Source organism: Amaranthus tricolor, chromosome 10, assembly GCF_026212465.1.
Source record: "Amaranthus tricolor cultivar Red isolate AtriRed21 chromosome 10, ASM2621246v1, whole genome shotgun sequence".
NCBI classification, from domain to species: Eukaryota; Viridiplantae; Streptophyta; class Magnoliopsida; order Caryophyllales; family Amaranthaceae; genus Amaranthus; species Amaranthus tricolor.
In genome coordinates, this window is record NC_080056.1 from 1,721,084 (window position 1) to 1,739,033 (window position 17,950).

Below are 17,950 nucleotides of genomic sequence, written 5' to 3' on the forward strand. Positions count from 1 at the left end.
TGTTCAATATAAGCTGGAAGGAATTATATATTAGACTCGAATTAAAAATCAGGTTAATTTTCGTCAGCCAAAATTATGACATATCACTAATACTTGAACCAAATTTTCATCATATAATTAAGGGCTTCTCTATACTCAAGTGTTGTAACAAAATAGTAGAGATAGAAGCATATTCCCTGAAAGGTTACAAATATATTCAAGTAGAGTAAAAAACTTGCTTAAAACTCCAGTGAAATGTAAATTTGAACCAGTGATTAAGTTGAGGTGTCACCCAGCATCTGTGTTATGTGCTTTTAAGGAACCAGCTCCAAGGCTCCGAAAGCGAACAAGTTTCCTGATAACACCTCGTAATCCAAGGCTTATGTTTTGCATAGTAAAGAGAAAGATACAACAGCATGGGCAATGAAAGTTAGACGGTGCTGATATCCATCCGACTTTTGTGAAGTTGGAATGCCGGGGTGATCCAGCTCCCACAGTTGCACTGAATACCCGACCAGTTGAAATAGCCCAAGCGAGCATCACAATGGACACACGATAGCTTCCCCTCAATCGCCCCTTCTTCAACTGTATGATCATATGGTGTATTTGATCAATAATTAACCTTAAACAATGCAACTTCATGTAATTTCCGGCCCTCCCCCTTCCCGTAAAATATCTATAAGTCGTGTTGTTTAAATCAGCTCTTCATATTACTAAATAGGAAAAATTTAGGGAGGGGGTCAGATCAGCAGCGTAAACTTAACAAGGTGTTATCGACATTCCACACTCTAACCCCCTCCCGAAGAAAAAATGACGATTTTTTATGGAACAAATGATTCAGCAAGACCTCATTAGAGCAAATCCTCGTCACTATTCTTGAAATGGTTTTCTAAAATAAAGACGAGGAAAAGGAAAGGAACAGGGATCACGATGAAAGAAAGAATCGGTGCAATACCTGTTTTCATCCACTTCAATGGCTCAATAAAAATAGAAGAACATCCAAAATCATCAGGTTTATTAAAGTTATTTCCACTTCTTCGCTTCTGCCACTGAAAGGCTGTCATACCTTCACCTGGATTGTGATTTACTATATTGTCTTGCACAGCAACAACCCTCCGGCATTTCTTACAACGGTAAGCCACAGTAGAACTTTTATTACCATCTGGCAATGTTTCAGGATTAGTCGACTCAACTTCTCGCGGCAAACCAGGATCTGCTCCAAACTTGGAACTGTCGATTTTATGCCCCCGATTATATGAATCACCTGAAATAAGAATATTGTTTCCTCAGCTTTTAGACGTGATAGACTGTCTTTGCTTTTGAAACTAGCAAATTATGGACTTATAAGCTTATTATACTGCTATTTGCTAATGTTCTTTTACTACTATAAGATACAAGTTATTGCTACGGCTGAAAAGAGAAATGAAGTGAAAAAATAGATTAATGTCTTTGCTTTAGAAACTTGGAAATAGCTATGGCCTTATAGGATCTTCACATTGCTGTCTGCTACAGGACTTGATTTCTATAAACAGCCAGAATAAAGAAAATAAAGAAAGAATGATCTCAGACAGCTGCATGTTAGATAACGTAACACAACATAACATTCCATCACCCCAATGCCTTTAAGTGGCTCTCACCTAGATGAGGTATGGAGGGTCGTGTGTACTCAACCTTACCCTAACAAGGATGTTTCCGATTGACCCTTCGTAACAAATATCATATGCAACTTCACATAAATAGAAAAAGCACATTTACTTCCTCTGTTTTTTAATAGTTGCTACACTTTTGTTTTTCACGCTAACCAATGCACAATTGCAATCTTTAATATCTTCAGCTTCATATGATAAAAAATTCTAAAAATTTAATATTATGAAAATATGTATTAAGACAAATCAAACAAAATCCCACTTGACTATATTTTACATTATACATGGAGAAATATATACCAATTAAGATCTATTGATGAATAGTAGTTGCTACAGTAACTGTAACTAACTATTAAAATCCAGAGGAAGTATACAATTAGTATAGTACCTCATGATCTGACATATAAAACTATAAAAATTCGGTCCCATCAAAATAAGAATCAACCATTATTTTGGTCAACAAACAGAACTACACGACCTGTAGTTACCTCAAAAGCATATTCTTAGGAAGGATCCATATACCAACATAAAAGTTTATATCCAAAGTCTATAGTTGGTCTGAGCGTCAGGATGAACTAGGCAAGCAGCTGCTATAATAGGATAAATATACATAGCTACGACAAAAAAAAGAGACATCAACGAATGGCACTAAGAAAGACTAATAAATAAGATACAGTGATGATAAGGCTAACAAAGAAAACCTACCCAGTATCCTCAAACGAAAACGTTTATATTTGGGATTACCACGGTCAACCTTGAAATTCATCTCCTCAAACATTTTCAACTGCAAATAGGCAAATGTAATAGCCATAATTATGAAATTGACACTTGAGAAGCTGAGAGTATAATGCATTAAATGTAATATAACATGAAGCTCTTGTCTGCAAAGCACTTCTCTCACCTGTTCTAGAAAATTATCATTAGGTGAAACAAACTCGCAGCAATCCCGTAATGATTCAAGTGCAGCTGCATATTGTTTCACAGCACAAGCCAACAGGCAGGAGAAAATCAAGAAACAAAATTCACAGATGAATAAAAAAACTTCAAAAAGTATATAAATAATGAGCTCTCAGACCTTCCTGAGATAGTTGTTCAGATCTCATCAAATATGCTGTAATAATAGCTGCACTGCAACGAACACATGCAAAGAAGGGTGTAAACCCTTTAGGACTTGACAAAGCAGAAAACTGAAAAAGCAATTGCAATGTAAGTCTCGAAAATATCTGGGAAATGTGTGATAAATGTAGGCCATTTACATTTAAATATTGCAAATATGATCTTTATAATGCCCCTAGGTACAGGATCATAAAATATCTAGGAAATAGCAAATTGCAATAGGACACTAGAATAGCAAAATAGAGGTCATTTCTATTACTGCCTATAGGCACAGGCTCAGAAAATATCCAGGACATGATTAGCAAATTGCAAAAGGACACTGAAATAGCTGAATAGAGCTCATTTCTATTACAATATTACAATAATGATCAATATAATACCAAAAGGTACAACAGAAATTCTAAAAATGGCCTACAAATAACCATAAACATCATTTCCAAACCGATAGATATTAAAGTACGATAGAAAATTGGAAAAATGATCGTAGTTCTATGAGTAGCCTATACTTTTGTATGTGAGGCTAACTGCATCCTGATCTTCAATTTGCATCACAACCCAGTAAATACTGCCACACAGTTCATACCATAAGGAACCACGAAACAAGTAATCACGTACATGTAAGAAATATGTTTGCCTTGGTTTACAAATAAAAAAAGTTCTCACCCCAGTAACCTTCCCAAAATTTTCTTTATCCAAAAAAACTCTTGTTTCACCCTCCATAAGGTAAATCCTGTTTCCTTTTCTAACTAAAAGAATGAAACCAATAAATTCAGCAGGAAAGAAAGTAATAGGGCGATTAAAGATTATCACTAACAAAAAAGTGAACTGCTCGGCAACTGAAACCTATATCAAAATGTTATGACATTGTCTAGCATGCCTTTCCAATCAAGTTTGCTAGCTGTAAACAACCCCCTCCCATCAATTCAAAACCAGTTTAAAGTAGGAGCATCCTTTCAGTTACACAAACACTGAATAACACTTCCTAATCTCTTCGTCTTTAATTAACTCTCACCGGAATCAAATAATCTCCCGAAAACTATCTTCCATGTCAAAAATCCAAGACTAAAATGCAAACAACAACTAATTTAGTAGTATAACTACTACGAATCAAAAAAGTATCACCCAAAGCTTCTTTCTCCTTTTGACCACTTCTGTAGATAAATCCAAGTTTCAGTATCCTATGACTTACTGATCATTTAATTAAAACCAGTAAAAAAGGTTTCGCCTATATTGAATCAAGAAAGTATCATTCCCTATCAAACTAAGTCATTTAATTGAGCGCACTGTTCGCTCTTGTTGAATCAAGAAAATGCCCTTGTTGAATCAAGAACGTATTGTTCCCTATCACACTAAGTCATTTAATTGAGCAAACTTTTCGCCCTTGGTAATCAAGATAGTGTCGTTCCTTATCAAACTAAGTGTCTTTTGACGACGACCTTTCCATCAGCAGACATTCATTCCCTATTAACCAATAATTTAGGACAGAAAGAATAACTAAAGTATAATATACATCCACATGCTTTACAAAACATTAGATATATACTCCTGCTCTTTTCGTTTTGCAAATTTAGTTTACACTGATCGTTTTAATTCTAATCTAAAGTTCTTACACTTAAAGATTATTCCTTTTATCATTAAGTTTACTTGGACACTAAATAGTACAAATTCAACAATCAGGTAACCAAAAAAAAAAACCAAAATCAGAACTGCAACAATTAAAGATATAGTACCTCCTTGAAACACCAGCAAAACAATGAACCAAAGTAGCTCCATTTTTCCTTCCATCTTCAATAAAATCCAAACAAACCTCCAAATAATCCAATAAATTCTCATCTTCAGTATCCTTAATAGGTACAGCCATCCTCACAATCTTTAAATCCTTTCCAGCATATTCCATATTATAAACAAGTTTCTCAGGTGAAAGTGCACTTTTAGAACCTTCCAAAAACTCAGAATCACCAGCAAAAACTCTCTTTATTTCCTTCGCTGGAATTTCAAGCGAGCTACGCCATTCCGAAAAAAATGAAATCGACGCCGAACTCAACACCGATAATACATGCGTGATTTCAGAGCTTCCTTTTTCCAGAATCTCCGCAGCATCGCCAATGTTTCCGATGAAGAGATTTTCTCTCACTAAATACGGCATATCAAAATCACCTGCAATATCAGATCAAAATCACCTGCAATATCAGATGAAAATCAAACGAAATCGATTAAAATATAAAAAAAAATGAATGAAATACTTGTTGGTAATACAGAAAGGATATTAAATTAACCGGAATAGAAACCCTAGAAGAGAGAAAATTGATCAATGGAGGAACAACAACGGCGAAGAAGATATTCCGGTAAGAAATACGAAAACCAAGTAGAAAGAAGAAATCTAAAGAGCGGTTAGTATTTAAATAAGAGAAAAAAGTGGCACGTGAGAAGAGGTTGCAAATTGGGGAAGATTTTGTGTACTGGCACGTGTGAAAATATTGGACCATTTTATGGGTGGATATTATTTTTGATATACTAGTTGTGTGAGATGCCCAAGGGATTGAGTTTCGATGTTGATTTTTGTGTTGAATGGGTGATGGGAGGTGCAAATATCTTTGTCAAAAAGAAAAAAAAGTTATAAATATCTTGATGAATCATATATGGATGTTTTAAATATTAAATAAATTTATAGAATCGATTTTAATATTTTTTTAAATTATAATTTTAGATTATTATTATAATTAGTAAAGTAAATTTGACATACTGCTTATAATAAGTAAGATAGTTCATCTTATAGATGAAACGATGAGTACTATGTTAAAGGAATCTTGGAGGATTTCCTCCAAAGAGTTTTAATAGTATTATCTCTAAGAAGATTTGTTAGATTAAAGGGCACATAAATTGCTTTGGTCGGCCAGCAAAATCTTATGTTGGATATTAAGGTACAACATCAGGGAAGTATTAGATTTTAGAGTATCTTCCCTAAACATGCTTTTGTTCATTTATTAGCTATGTTTGGAAGATTTAAAATCAATGGATGGTTGAACAAATGGGCATTAGTGTTTGTGCCCTCTTTGTGAACATGAAGAATATATTTAGTAGGTATCTACGAAAACCTTTTAAAAAATCTTGTGTGTAACTGATACTCTATATAGAGTCTTGTTTAAAGGTTCGAAACTCAAACTTATCTTCTTGTAGAAAAAGAGTGATTGCTGATTATTTAATGTCATTAAATTTAGTTCTTTAGAAATCTAAAGTTCTTATTCCTTTCTTTGTAGTAAATCGGTTAAAATTTAAATGGAAGTTGGTTATGACTAAGTCATATTGGAATTGGCTAGTGTTTGAACCAGCTTGCGGTCCACTCTTATGATCCATCTTTTAGTTCGACGCCTTTAGATTTTTTGATTATATACTACTATTTTGTTAAATAAGTTGTTACATAAGTAGTAGAGAATTGGTGATTTGATAGTAAAGGAAGACTTGATATTGCATAGATTAAAGGTTCAATTATTTTAAGTAACAATTTTCTTATGTTTAGTTTTTGCTATGGATGCCGATATAAATAAGTCTAAAACATAGTCAAAGACGACGAATAATTTTATGAATAGTAATTTAACTTTATATTTTCTGTTCACCACAAGTTTTATTTTCAAGCTTTGCAAATAAACTTTTTCATTTCTTGCATTTGTTTTCCATACAACAATAAAGATTATTCATGTGTTTGGTGGTCCGTGAATGTAACGATTACACTAATTTAATGAAACACCTTAATTTGGGTGTCTTTTCTCTTTTTACATTGTTAATAATGTTTTACTATTATCTCTTGAACTGTAATCTTGGTCATGCTTTTATTAATTACACACCAATATATGAATGAAGTTTAATCAAAATGTAAAGAAAAAAACTCCTAATAACCTTTTATATTAAAGTGGTTGATAGGAGTAACGACATAATATTTTCCAAATTAAACAAAATTATTTTTTGCATCTTATGGCAACAAACTAAACATAAAGTAAAAAAAAAAAAAAAACAAATACACTAGGAAAAATCATAATTCATTAATAAATTCTCTTTAGTCTACATATAATAATGACACGGTTACATAGTACAATTTTATTATGATTTCCAAACATTATCCTCTCACAATTTCGTAATAATGAAAGCATACACTAAATACCGTAAAACTTAAATTGATTTTGATGAATCATCAGTTCAGATTCGTCGAACTCTTTTTATATTTGGAAACATCAATCTGTAGGTAAACACATAAAACACCTCAATCTTTTTACGAAGAAACACATTTATTTACGACTGAAATTTAAAGCCTTAAAATCACAACCTCAAACTTTTCACGAAACAAGTTCGATGAATTCTTAATTCGAATCGGCTTTACAAACTCCAACACCTAATATAGTTTGAGTACAAATTTGTCCTGGGCAACAGGTTGATGCATCCAAACATGATCCTCCGCACTCAATCGGTGGTGGTGCTAGCTCCTTAACCAGTTTGGGCCTTTTTGGCTTTGGAACTGCGCACCTAAAGCCTAATAATTCTAAGCGCCTACAACGTAACCCTTTGCAACATTGTCCGGCATTGCGTACACATTCTTTTCCTAGAGGTTTACATTTCTTTTGTGCGTTCACAACCGATAGTTGCAGCATCACTATTAATATCAAAGTCAGAGTAAGAGTCAGCAACCTAAAATCCCGCATAAAACAGGATTCGAAGGAGAAGAAGGATAGCGGACAAATCATACACATGCCCCCTCTAATGAGTAGGCAAAGAGAAATGCGCACATTCAGAATTCGTGAGTTGAATACTAATACTTCAATGTCAACGGTCATTATTTCATGTTATATATTACACAATTATTCATGAATGTTGATAGAGTTTTTTTATAAAAATAACTCTAACCATAACTTAGGTAGGCCCGAGTCTAAATTCTAGCTCTGTAATGTTATATACTTATATATACGTATTGAGTTTGTTTAAAGCCATTCCTTTTGGTTCAATGGTATAAATCCAATATTAATTAAAACATTGTTTAACGTTGAGAATTACGAGTGAATTTATTGGTTGAAAACTTTTCTTTTCACTTTTTTAATAGAGATTCGATTTTCATTACTTACAATAAGGTTAAATCACCTCTCGCTCTTGCGTAGCTATAGGAGATTATCCTTATTTAGGAATAAAAGTTGTTTGACTCTTTGCAACAAGAATTGATATTATGCAAATTTTTTATATGTTAAAATCCTAAGACAAAAATTTGAGTATAAACAATAAACATATATTATATCTATAGTTCAGTTTATTTTTAGATCAGATATATTGTAAAAAATCGCATATTTAAGCTAATCATTATGTATCGATTCATAGAAAACTATAATTAAAATTTGGGAAAAAAAGAGAGACGACAACACATACCCATAAAGAAAGAATTCTTAAAAGGACAAAAGTGAAGAAAATTAACCTGTGGCAATAATGAGAAGCACAACAATCCGATTGTAAGAAAGCATCCTCTTTTGCATTTTAGACTCTTGAACTTGGAATGAAGAATATAGTGAAACTTTACTACTAATAAGATGTTGAATCTTTGCTTATGATCTCTATTTTCTTCCTTCCTAGGCTCATATTTATATCAGGATTCTTAAATTTGACGTAGTTGTATTACTGTGTTCTTGTAAGTTCAAATTATTGAGGTGTTCAAAACAGACTCGATAATCTTATATTTATTTGACTTTGTAATCGAATTTGACTTTTCCCGACTTCAAAATGAATTTAAAATTATGTAAATTTATGTGGAAACAAAATCTGATTTTAAACTAAACTGAAACACGTGATTTAAAATGAACCCGATGACCCTAATAAATATTTTTTTCAGAATAATATTTTTTTTCGTTCTATTATACTTACAACTCTAATAATAAATTCTGATTTTCTAAGATAAAATGTCACATATTTCAAATGGCAAAACGAATTTGGAACCACGTTTTCTTCTAGTTGTCATGATAAGATAAATTAATTAATAATCAAACACCAATCATATATGCAAAATATTGTTAAATGCAATTTTATTCAAGAGATCTCCGTCATTACAACTATTCCATCAATGTAATTTATGTTTGAGCACCAAGTACTAGTTGATCGAAGTTTTGGGCGCACGTAGAATTATAGTTGAATTTAAATAGATATTATATTATATTTTTTGTATACAGACATTTGATTACATCATAATTTGTATAATAATATTTTTGGTGGGACACTTGTTTCGTACCTATACACTTTTCACTACTATTTTTATATGAGCCCATGTCTCATTTGTCAATCTCTCTATTTTTGTATATATATTTTGTGATTTGAGCTCATGGCTCAATCTTTTGTTTTTATGAAAGCTTCTTACTCTACATACAAGATGCAATTGTCATAATACTCTTTTTATACTTGTTATGAAACATTCTAGTAGTTAGCTAGGATTTTATCTAGATATTTATTTTCTTACTTCACATTTTTCTTTTGATATATTCTGGTATATTTCAACTATTATCTATTACTTTATTCTACACATAACTAAGATTTTTCAAATTATTTTTTACAATAGTGTACCTTTAGTACTTATATTATTTTAGTTTTTATTAATGTGTAGTTTGGTTCTAATTAAATGCCGGCGTAACTATTCAGTTTAAGAGAAACTATCCTATGTGGATAGTATTTTGAAGAACAACAAATCTACGGTGAGACGATCGTGCAATTACTGACGGATCCGGCTTATAATTTTAAAATTGTCATTTTAAAGTTTGAATTGAACATTTTGAACTTTGAAATAAGCACTTTAAGTCTTAGATTTGACAAAATTTTAACCATTAAAATAGACATTTTAAGTCTTAAAATAAATATTTTACAGTTGGAGTAAATAGTATATTATAAAATTAACTGTTAGAATAGGGGTTTTAAGAGTTAGAATTGACATTTTAAATGGTAGAATTAGTGCTTTAAGAGTAGAAAAGGATAACTAAAAAATTAAATTAAGCCTTTTGAGAAGGAACACTGAGGTTTAGAGTAGGGGTTTTAAGTGTTAAATTTGACTTTTTCAGTCTTAAAAGATGTTTTAAGACTTGAATTCGAGAAGTATAAAATTTTTTTGTTTGCAACGCGTAAGGAGGTCGCATACAATTTTTGGTGTTTGAAGAATATTGATGCTTTTATTGATTTTGCACTATAGGGTGATGACATAGAGTTTAAAGAATCAAGTTGAATGAGTTAATTTTTTGTCTTTTTTTAACTAATGAGGAAATATACAAGATAGAATATAGGATGGTGATGTCTTGTTCCAAAATTATGATAGAGTGAAATAGTAATTCATTATAACAAATTGAAATAGGAGGTGAGACAAATTGAGAGGGATTGGTTTATTTAAATAAATTTACCATATTTTATTTTTGGATATAATGTCCACAAATTTAAATATATCTATATACTTTCTTATTTTAACAATCTCACCACTTTAATCTACAAAATCCAACTCTTTACCCTTGACATTTACAAATGGGGCGAAATATTGGACCAAAAAAGTATTTTAAAGAATAATAAAATTCCATATATTAAATTATTTCTCTAACACCAATTCTTACTAAAGACCATCTCTTATAGACTTATCCTATTTTGGGCCGGCCTATTTTTAAAATTAAAAAAAAAAGTAATCAAATACAATTAATTACTCGCTTTTTATTCCATTTTTAAAACTTCTTTAGTCAATATCCTTATAATTTCTATTTATGATTCTTTTAATTTCTCTCTCTTTCTTGCCTGATATTGATTTTCTTCATCTTCTTCTTCAAGTATATCATTCTGGTTGATTTACTTCCTCTTCATCTTCAACTATACGATTTTGGGTTTCTTCTCAAATCATATTACAATGGAATATTTAATGTGGGAATTCGATTGTTTTGAAAGGTGTGAAAATTTAAGATTTTATTTGTTGAAAATGATCGTAATTATAAATGTACAATCTTCTGTTCTTTTTTTTAAAAAAAAAAATAAGCATTATCAATGGTGGAAACAATAATGTTGAAGAAGACAACAATGTATACTGTTTGGGAGAAGGTAATAAAAGCAATTGCAGTTATAAATTCATATATTTTGGAATATAACCAAATATAATTGGTATTATAACTATGAACATTTGACATAGGTTGATGTAGTTGGGAGTATAACATTGTTTAGTGTGGGTTATATCATTTTTTAGGTGGGTCTATAACATAATGTAGTTGGGAGTATAGCATTGTTTTGTTGGGGTTATAACATAATTTAATTGGGGTTATAAAATTGTTTAAATGGGGTTATGACACAAGTTAGTAAAGGTTATAACATTCATTAGTTGGGGTTATAATATAGTTTAGTTGGGGTTATACGTTCAAGTTGGGGTCTTAACACATTTTTTATACATATGACTATATATAATCATACAAGCAAACATGCATAGTTATAATATCAATTACGTATAATTATATTACCAAATGTTCAGAATTAAAACTCCAAACTCTTTTAGAAAAAGTATGTTCAGTCAACCTAATATCAAATGTTCATAGTTATAATACCAATTATCGTTGGTTATATCCCCAAATATATGAATTTATAAGCACAATTGTTTTTATTACCTTTCTCCAAATGGTAGACATTGTTGGCTTCTTCAACTTTATTGTTTCCCACCATCGATAAAGCTTAATTTAAAAAAAAATTAGAACATTGTATTCGAATAATTACAATCGAATTCAAGCATCAAATCTTTCATTGTTAGATGATTTGAGGAGCAAACAATGATAGTACAGTTGAAGCTTGTACAAAGGAGATGAAAAAAAAAATGATTTCTTCATTTCGAGGAAGTAATAAATATGGGGAAGAGGAAGATGGACAGTTACCTTTTACATTCCATTTCACACGCGTGATATTTTGAACCTAACAGTATTTTTTTTTTTAAATGAATTTAGCCTGATAGCAGTTTTTTTAATGAAATTTAATAGGCTAAGCTCTTGAGAGTAGTCTTTAGAAAAGACGGTCTCTCAAGAGATTATCTGTTCCCTAATTAATCATTTAAATTATAGTCGATCACTGATCGATCAAAGAGTATAAAACGTAATTACATTCAAATATCACTTTTAAGTGTATATATTAGATTAACACGGAATTTTTGTATATTAATGGGCCTTTTGTTAGACTGATCTCAGTCTCATACAAGAGGTGCTTCAAAAGAATTTGGTTAATTTTGACATTATTTCAAAAAATTATGGTGAAAGTTTAGGAGTATGAAAGATACTACTTCATACTGAGTTAGTAGGAACTCCTACAACGCTACTCGCGTACTGCTATAAACGCCGAGCGTCACCTGGTGGCTGGCGCAAAGCAGGCGACGCTTTTCTGGTAAGCACCTTCGCAAATATCTATTCTTTAGCATGGAGTAATTTATTGTTTTATCTGTTCGTAGCTTTAGGTATTTGCACTTTTAGTTATGTTCTAATTTCATTTCAAATAATTTTTCAATTGTTTTGTTCAAATTTATAAATTAGGGTTACAAATTTCGCTGTTGGCTAACAATCTTCTCAGTGGATTATATTTTTATCTTTTAATGATTTGCGTAGTTTTTTCACTATATACAATTGATATTATTTTAAGAGAAACCCTAAACTTTGAAGAACTAATGCTCAGCAAACTTGTTAAACTGACTTTGATGTTTGATTAGTTTTGAATGTGTAATTTTACTGAATTTGAGATTTTTTTTGGTATTCATAATATTGGTGACTTTGTGATTGCTATTAGTAAATTTTGTCAATTTGGGAATTGAGTATATAGGTGGTTCTCATTGGTGAATTTAAATTTGTGACCAGTTAAAGTAATTTATCATCCCCGTGGCAGAAACAGCTATCATCTTCAGGCTCTCAAGATCCGATTTTTACTCTTCACCATCACTCGCCCTTTGATTCTTACTCTTCTCTTCTTCCTCTTATACATCTGAAGATTATAGGTAAATTGCTGCGAGCATTTAAGATTTTCTTTGGAACCTTGCGATGTCTGTTTTTGAATACAAAATAAGAACATCAATGATTATTATGCTTGATGTTTTGGCGTAATGAAAATTTTAGACCTTTTATTTACTAAAAGAAAAACTCTGTTGATTATTTTAGAATGACCTTGAATACTTAATCCATTATGAATTAGTTGGAGTGTTACATATTGCTCGTCAATACTTTTTATGTTGGTGCTACCAATGTTTTTAGATTCTAAGTAAACAAATCAATAAATAAGTGTATAAATTAAATAAATAGGACGAGTTAGGATTTTAAGGGGTATTACTCCCTCTCTCACTCAATTCACGCCGTCACTCCCCCTCTCTTCTCTTCTCTCTAAACTCTCTCTCCCTCACGGCCCACAAAAGAAAACAGCAGCTGCCGGCACACCACACCACCGGCCGGCCACCTGCTTTCCTTCTCCTTCACCGTGAGCAACCACCAAGCAAGGCAGGCCCTCTTCCTCCCCACGAACAATCGCGAGCAGCAATGGGCTGTGTCGCCTGTTCCCAGCAACGAGCAGGGCTGCGTGTTGCTCTCACAGCAGCCGGTGGCCCCTAGTGCCATCAACTCCCCACCGTGGTCCTCCACCACCACAACAACCACCTACAATCTTACCCTTTTCTAGTTCCTCCATTGTAAGCCATCTCTTTTATTCTCTAATTAATTTTCTAGTTTTAATTGAAGTTTTATCAAGTGTATTGAGTTTGATGTTGGTTTTGTGTTAATTTCATTGAATCTTTTTGGTGGGTAAGAATTTGATTGATGAATTAAATATGTTTATAACTTAGGGTTTGAAGTGTGATTTGAAATTATGGGTTGTTTGTTGATTTTGTATTAGTTTCTTCGAATCTTAGTATGGGTAGTAATTAAATATGGGTAGTAATTAGGGCTTGGATTTAGAGATGAAATTATTAATAATGTGTGTTTTATACTATATTTTGGTGATGATTGATTAAATAACTTTAAAAGTTGTTTTAAGATTTGGTCGATTGGTTATTATTGTGCATAATTAGTAATGGTGATGATGTTAGTTGACTATGAAAGTGATTTTGATTGATTAAATTGAGAATAATAGCTACTAATTGTTGTGGTTTGATTGTTGTGAATTACAAATACCCTTATTAGGTTGTTATTGAAGTTCTATATACATGATATTAGTAAGCCAAGAGCATAATGTCAACTTATCGTCGATGATTGCTAAAGTTAATTGTCGTGTTGTTTTGACTATAGTTCTTAATAGCTTTGGAGAATGTAACAAATGATATCTTGATACGATAACTCTAAGATTTGCCTTATCGTTATATTAATATTATATTAAAATTGTAAGATGGCATAAATCTGTGGCCATTTACCTTTAATGATTGCTTGTCAATTTTGTGCTTTAGTCGTTGGAACTTGCTTTATCATTGTGCATTAGCAGCATTGTTGATAAGCTGAGAGCTTCTTAAAAGGTTATATGGGCTGCAGGTTAATTTCACATCTTGAATAGGTATAATGGAGGTAGACGAAGAGAATCCCTCTTCAGCTTCAGTTCCAGCTCCAGAAACAAGTCCTGTGGCTGACACTGAGATGCTGGAAACTTCAGCTGTTACCATTTCAGTTCCAATCACAGCTGTGCCTCCATCAATTCCTCCGATAATTGCACCTTTGTCAGCTCCACCTCCAGTACTTGTACCACCAATTGCTCCTCTACCTGTGCCTCATGTAGTTCCTAGACCATTAGCACCTCTCCCTGTTCGACTCCCTGTGCTTAAACCATCTGTGGTGCAAAATGGCGAGGTAAAACCAAGTGAATCAGAATCTGATGATGAACCGGGTCTGGGAAAGGGTGCACAGGATTCCTCTGTTGATTATGAAATCACAGAGGAAAGTCGACAGGTAAGAGAACGCCAGGAGAAGGCTATGCGGGATCTCATGATGAAGCGGCGAGCTGCTGCTCTAGCTGTGCCAACAAACGACATGGCAGTGCGGACTCGGCTTCGTCGTCTTGGTGAACCCATCACTCTCTTTGGGGAGAGAGAGATGGAAAGACGGGACCGACTTCGAATGCTGATGGCGAAGCTCGACAGTGAGGGTCAATTGGAGAAGTTGCTGAAAATTCATGAGGAAGAGGAGGAAGCGGCTTCTAAGGATGTCGTTGAAGATGAAATGATTCAGTATCCATTTTATACAGAAGGGACGCAAGAGTTATTGGAGGCTCGGAAATGCATTGCAGAGTTCTCTATAGTTAAAGCATCTCAGCGTCTGCAGCGTGCAAGGAGGAAAAGGGATGATCCAGATGAAGATGAGGATGCTGAGATAGATTGGGCTCTTAAACAGGCTGAAACTTTTGTTCTGACTTCCAGTGAGTATGGTGATGACCGTCCACTTTGGGGATGTTCATTCTCAAAGGATGGGAGTATGCTCGCTACATGGTATTTTATTCAATCCTCTAATCTACTACTCCTTTGGTTGGATAAAAAGTAGTTGCAAAGACTATAGAGTTTAGTCTCTGCCAAATGTCAAATGATTTGTGTTTGAAGACTAAAGTAATGGAAGCTGTGACTTTTTCTGTGATGGAATTAATCATAATTTCTAGCTATCTGTCATGTGCTTGTCAATAAAAAGTTCTCTGAAGATGTTGAAGTTTTTTTTTTAATCAAAGAAAACATTTCTTTCCCCTAAAATATCACCTTCACCTACATATGTTTTTATGATTTGTTTTATGTCATTCAGAACCTTTCAAATATCATTCCATGTGCAGTGGGGGAAGGTAAGAGGGCTTCTTTTGTTCTTCCTCTTCCATTACTCTTAATTAACTAATACTTAGTTGGCTATGCATATAGACATAGATAGGTAGTTTGTGAGCTGATATATCTGTCAAGGTAATTATATGGAGAAAATGATTCTTCACCGTGCTTTTCAAAGATCAATCATGTGTTTCCCTTCTTAATGAGATTGAAAACTATTGTCCTTGATGAAGGTGGATAATGATCGTCTATTTATTTTTTGTTTTGTTTGTAGTTCTTCTAGTGGGGTTGCCAAGATATGGAGTATGCCTCAGGTGGGAAAGGTCTCTGCCTTGAAAGGACATACTGAGCATGTAACTGATGTTGTATTTTCTCCTGTAAATGAGAATGTTGCAACTGCCTCAGCTGATCGTACAGCAAGGCTCTGGGACACAAAGGGTACTCAATTGAGAACGTTTGAAGGTCATCTAGACCGACTAGCTCGTATTGCCTTCCATCCATCTGGGAAGTACTTGGGCACTGCAAGTTTTGACAAAACTTGGCGTCTGTGGGATATTGAAAGTGGTGCAGAGTTGCTTCTTCAAGAAGGTCATAGCCGAAGTGTTTATGGCATGTGTTTCCATCCTGATGGATCATTGGCAGCATCTTGTGGTCTAGATTCTCTTTCACGTGTTTGGGATCTTCGAACAGGAAGAAGTATTCTTGCTTTGGAAGGACATGTCAAACCTGTAAGTTTCTTTTCTTCTTGATGGTTATGCAGGCTAAATTCTCTGCTCTAATATTGCGAGTGCTGTTCTGTGTGGTCTCTTTTATCAGGTTCTTGGAGTTGATTTCTCTCCTAATGGCTATCATTTGGCCACTGGTTCTGAGGATAACACTTGTAGGATTTGGGACTTGAGAAAGAAAAAATCCTTGTACATTATTCCAGCACATTCAAAGCTGATTTCACGGGTCAAATATGAACCTCAGGAAGGATATTATCTGGTCACCACTTCATACGACACAACTGCTAAGGTGTGAGATTTGTCACTTTACATTGGTGGAATAACATCCTTCTATAAGGTTTTTGCCCATTAAGAATATTTTGTCTAATTTGATCCTATTTTTGCAGGTATGGTCTTCTCGAGACTTCAAGCCAGTAAAGACATTGTCAGGGCATGAAGCAAGAGTTACATCCTTAGATATTACAGAAGGTAAGATCTTTTTTTTGGTCAGTTATCATTTTCAATGGTGCATGAAAATCCCGATATGTGCAAGCTAGCAGTGTCACATAATAACAAATCCCATCATTGCCTGTTCCTCTGTTTATGACCTTGTGAAAGTAGCTACCTTCATTATGAAAGTAAGTTTTACCTTTATATCTCGCCAGAAAACGGTTTAATATCTCAAGCAGTTTCGTATGTGCTCATGTTAAGCTCTCAAGCAGTTTCGTATTAAGCAGTCATTATTAGCTATGGCCTATGGGAGTCTGATCATTATAGCTAGTCTCTCAAAATACATATAGGGTCTGTGGTGACCATATTATTTCCCTTAGATCTCATAGGGCCTAGGGGATGTTTGTTTGAGGGATAATGAGACTTGAGGCGTGTCCCAAGTCTCAACTTTCTTGATAAATGATTAATTCTGAACTTTTAGAGGCTTAAATTATAACTCATGAACATCTTTTAGACCTGCATTGCCGCATTCCTATGTGTGCTACACATTAATCGGAAAATTTGTCAGATTAGCTTTGCTTATATGCATATTGTAAAAATCTGCTTTGAATCAACAACCGCTAAATCGATTGGTGGCATCAAATCGAACTATATTAAAAAAAGTATATCTCTTATGGTTGAGCTCTTGGATTATATCCTAGAGTTCACATGTTCGAGTTCCCTTAGGGCCACTAGAAGTTTTTCCGGTCGTTACTTTCAGGGCCCATGGGAATAGTTGGTGGGCGCAATCTGATCCAGATTACTTGGGTTATCAAAAATATGTACTGTAAATTGTGATTTTTGAAGAGTACATGATTTTGTGTTCTCTGATCTCTCTTCATTGCTCGACATTGTTAAACAGATGGACAAAGCATCGTGACTGTTGCGCATGATAGGACCATTAAATTATGGTCAAGCAGTACCCCTTCAGAAGAGAAGTTGATGGATGTGGATTGAAGTTGGTTTGCTGATACCGAACTGCCTTTCATATTCGCCATTAGCAGGAAGATAGATCTATTTGTTCAATTTTGTTGGATTTAAGTTGATGATTTATAGATTGCCATGCTCATTATAAACTTGTACCAACTCAAGTACCAGAAATCGAGAATGGAAATTAATGTATCTTTTTGGAGTGTTGCTTGTAGGATTGTAGAGTGGGAGAGACTACAGTGTTGCTCCCCTGTTTTTGGCCCCTTTTTTACTGACAAAGGCTGAATCAGAAATTGTAGTACAATAGAACAGTAGAC

General features: G+C 33.5%; 2 protein-coding genes across 9 annotated transcripts; one reads left to right on the forward strand and one right to left on the reverse strand.

Moving 5' to 3' along the window:
* Nucleotides 1-57: 57 nt before the first annotated feature.
* LOC130825023 (uncharacterized) lies at nucleotides 58-5,168 on the reverse strand. Of its 3 annotated transcripts, none has more exons than XM_057690048.1 (7): nucleotides 5,018-5,168; nucleotides 4,472-4,898; nucleotides 2,701-2,753; nucleotides 2,527-2,591; nucleotides 2,331-2,409; nucleotides 935-1,243; nucleotides 58-564 (listed from the first exon to the last, which is right to left on the reverse strand). In XM_057690048.1, the coding sequence occupies exons 2-7, from the start codon at nucleotides 4,885-4,887 to the stop codon at nucleotides 410-412; spliced, it is 1,077 nt and encodes a 358-aa protein (XP_057546031.1). In that variant the 5' UTR covers nucleotides 4,888-4,898; nucleotides 5,018-5,168; the 3' UTR covers nucleotides 58-409. The 3 variants fall into 3 exon arrangements, with proteins under 3 accessions (XP_057546031.1, XP_057546030.1, XP_057546032.1); XM_057690047.1 differs by having other exon boundaries at nucleotides 4,472-4,921; nucleotides 5,018-5,149; XM_057690049.1 differs by lacking the exon at nucleotides 5,018-5,168 and adding an exon at nucleotides 4,985-5,000.
* Nucleotides 5,169-11,900: 6,732 nt separating this feature from the next.
* LOC130825163 (U4/U6 small nuclear ribonucleoprotein PRP4-like protein) lies at nucleotides 11,901-17,823 on the forward strand. Of its 6 annotated transcripts, none has more exons than XM_057690237.1 (7): nucleotides 11,901-12,134; nucleotides 12,599-12,735; nucleotides 14,249-15,195; nucleotides 15,785-16,238; nucleotides 16,327-16,524; nucleotides 16,622-16,703; nucleotides 17,566-17,823. In XM_057690237.1, exons 3-7 carry the CDS (start codon nucleotides 14,276-14,278, stop codon nucleotides 17,658-17,660), a joined length of 1,749 nt encoding a protein of 582 aa, XP_057546220.1. In that variant the 5' UTR covers nucleotides 11,901-12,134; nucleotides 12,599-12,735; nucleotides 14,249-14,275; the 3' UTR covers nucleotides 17,661-17,823. The 6 variants fall into 6 exon arrangements, with proteins under 6 accessions (XP_057546220.1, XP_057546224.1, XP_057546221.1 ...); XM_057690241.1 differs by having other exon boundaries at nucleotides 14,271-15,195; XM_057690238.1 differs by having other exon boundaries at nucleotides 12,627-12,735.
* The last annotated feature ends 127 nt before the right edge of the window (nucleotides 17,824-17,950 follow it).